We start from the raw sequence: 3,147 nt of genomic DNA, 5'->3' as shown, positions 1-3,147 counted from the left end.
CTGAGCATGATTAATTAACATATTCATTTTTAATAAAAAGAAAGTTGTGGGATGAAAAGAATACTACTCCACTAATTAATTAACAGTGTGAAAGAAGAGGGTGGTGAAGGAAAAATAAGCTTTATGCAAAGTTGCAAATCATTGAAAAATTACCGTGCTCTTTCGTCGTTAATTAAAGATTTTTAGAATTGAATCGTTTGAATTAAAGAAATATTGATAGGATACACGTGTTCCTTTTTGATAATCTATGTGAATTTGAATTAGTTAGAGACTAGAAATGAGTATCGGACAAAGAAAAAATAAGAGTATTTTTGCATGGTGGGTCCCTTACACACGGTTCCATAGCCTTTCTGGACTCTTATAAAGACCCTGACACCCCCATTCCTTGTAATTGCCATCAAAACATCTTATTTCAATAGCAATATCTCCTCAAAAAATAAAAATCATCTTCACAATTGAATTTAATTCCCTCTCTTAGCTTTCAACTAGCATCCCTCATTTGGATGTTGTTGTTTGCTTAAGGTAATTATAACTAACACACTTCTTTATGTATATTATTACAACTTGAAGTTTTGTTCATATAAATCATATATCATAACTTTGTCCTATTTTTCTTTTTCAGAAGAAAAAAACAAGCTAAATTTGACTCAACTCGACTCAAGTTTTAATCTTTCCTACTATGAGCATCAAGATGGCAAAAGAGGCACAACAACTTAGTATCCCACTACCCCCACCACTACCCCCAACTAAGATGGGGATAGTGAAACAAGGCATAGTGTCTATTCTTGGAACAGACACTGAAAAAAGAAACAAAGGTGTAGCTGGTTCAATTAGGAGAACTCTTTCAGCTGATATGTCATCAAAAAAATGGCTATCACAAAATGGTTTCTCTCCTATGAAGAAAATTGCTTCATCAAAAGAACTTGATGTTCTTGGACAAGATGAGATTTGGAGGTCAATTCAAAATGGTGGTAACAAGACATCAAATGATGTTTGGAGTTCAATTTTAAATCAAAAGAATGAAGAATCATCCACACTTCCACCACCTTATATTCATCCTCTCTTGAAAAAATCATCTAGCTCTTTGACTGATAAAAGTCTTGAAATTTGTACTGAAAGTCTTGGATCAGAAACTGGTTCTGAAATTATTAGCCTTGATCATCATCATCATCATCTTCAGAAACAACAACAAGTAAAAGAAGAATTGTCCCCTCAAACATTTGAGGAATTTCCTGTTGTTAAGTTTCATCATAACAAAAAATCATCATCTCCTCTTCTTCCAAAATCATTTCCTCCAACTATTTCTTCCTTGGCTGCAGAGGATAATAAGCCCTCTGTTCATATGCAATCTCACAGGCAGGATGGAAGATTGATTCTTGAAGCTGTCTCTGTTCCTCCTCAGAACCATTTTCGCGTTGAACGCGTTGATGGTCGTCTTCTTCTCACCTTAATCACCACTTCATCAGAAATTGAAACAGAGGATATTAATGTACATCAAGAACTCGAACACAATGAACCTGATCGCGATGATGGAAAAGGAAATGATACGAAAGGGATGCAAATTGTGCTCGAGCAAAAATCAAGATTGTCAAATGGGAGAATGAATGTGAACACATCAACATTGATGATGAAACAACTCATGGGAGTAAGCCTAGAGGAAAAGAATAAGAAATATCCTAACATGATCCACAACAACGCAATTAAATTGATTGAAGACGAAGATGTAATAGCCCCAATCATCCCGCAACCACTCTCTACTCATCTACTCACACCTGAAGCATCTCCATTCAATGCTTATAACTATTTCTGGAAGAAAAATCCCATAGCCAAAAGTACAACGAAGATAGCAGAGCAGCAAGATTTGGTGTTAATGAGAGAAAACAAAGGGAACATCAATTATTTGGTGCCTATGTTGAAAGGATGCAAAGAGCAGAGGAAGTCTCTACTCATTTGGGAGCCTTATTGCATTGCAACATCCTAATCATCATCATCATCATTACTTGTCTAATCCTAATGTTTAATTTAATTAATTAGAAAAAAGATCATAACATATAAGCTTATATAAGTATAGTATATCACAAATAAATGGGGTAACATACTATAATATAATATGTAATGTAATTTTTCCTCTCTTTGTAAGTTTTTAAGTCTAGTAGTTTTTACTCTTTTGTTGAAAAAGAGTTTCCTTTAGCCAAAATAAACAGAGAGAGAGATTAACTATCAATGTCTTTGATTTTAGAGGATTTGAACAAGGAAAACATAGGGGAGTTCATTTTATTAAGATTAGACAAAACTATATATTATGAGCCAAGTTTGACTTGGTGGTGTGTCATGTCTGTTTATTTGTCTATCTCATTATCAAATGGGAATTTCCTTTGTTTTTTCCCTTACTTTCTACTTAACTTTTTGTTATTCTGAATTATTTCTAATGATACTCGATACCTATAATATGTAGAACTTAAACTCATCATTATATAGAATTTATTTAAAAGAATAACTTGATAACATGAAAGCAAGATAAATTATCTGTCACAGCTAATTACGTTACACAATTCTAATTAATACAAATACAAGCTTTTAATAATTATCGATACATATAACCTAATTAACTTCCGTTAGTATAACCATTTCTCTTGAATTTGAATTGCATATCGTTTCCCATCTGGTCCTTACAATTCAAGAATGTACATGTTGTAGATTCATCCAAATTTAAGTAATTTTGGCTTAATTTCAAGTAATAAATTTTGAATCGAATGAATATATATTAGTATTTCGAACTTAATATCTGACCGTTCAAATTCTAAATAGGTCTTAGTCATTATCACAATCAAGTTGTAGCATGATCTAGCTCTACTTGGTAATCCTTCAACTATGTTCCCAAATACTTCAGCATCACAAGCTTTTTGTATGGGTAACAGCATATCATATATATATATATATATATATATATATATATATATATATAAATATATATTAAAAAAGTATTGTATTAGAGCTCTACGGTTGTCCTTTTAATATACATCACGCAATTCACAAACATACAAAAAAAGAATCTCAAAGAGAGAGAGAAAAAAAGAAGAAGAGGGATCCACAACTCCATATTCGGAATTGACGTGATTTCTTGTATTCTTTGCATATAAATGATTC

General features: G+C 32.3%; 1 protein-coding gene across 1 annotated transcript; it reads left to right on the top strand.

Annotated features, from left to right (window-relative positions):
• The first annotated feature begins 389 nt into the window (after positions 1-389).
• LOC101261718 (protein FAF-like, chloroplastic) lies at positions 390-2,390 on the top strand. The gene is made up of 2 exons (XM_004241306.4): positions 390-522; positions 623-2,390. The coding sequence occupies exon 2, from the start codon at positions 680-682 to the stop codon at positions 1,979-1,981; it is 1,302 nt and encodes a 433-aa protein (XP_004241354.1). The 5' UTR covers positions 390-522; positions 623-679; the 3' UTR covers positions 1,982-2,390.
• Positions 2,391-3,147: the final 757 nt, after the last annotated feature.

This window comes from Solanum lycopersicum, chromosome 6 (assembly GCF_036512215.1).
Source record: "Solanum lycopersicum chromosome 6, SLM_r2.1".
Classification (NCBI taxonomy): domain Eukaryota; kingdom Viridiplantae; phylum Streptophyta; class Magnoliopsida; order Solanales; family Solanaceae; genus Solanum; species Solanum lycopersicum.
This window is presented reverse-complemented; position numbering and strand designations above follow the sequence as displayed.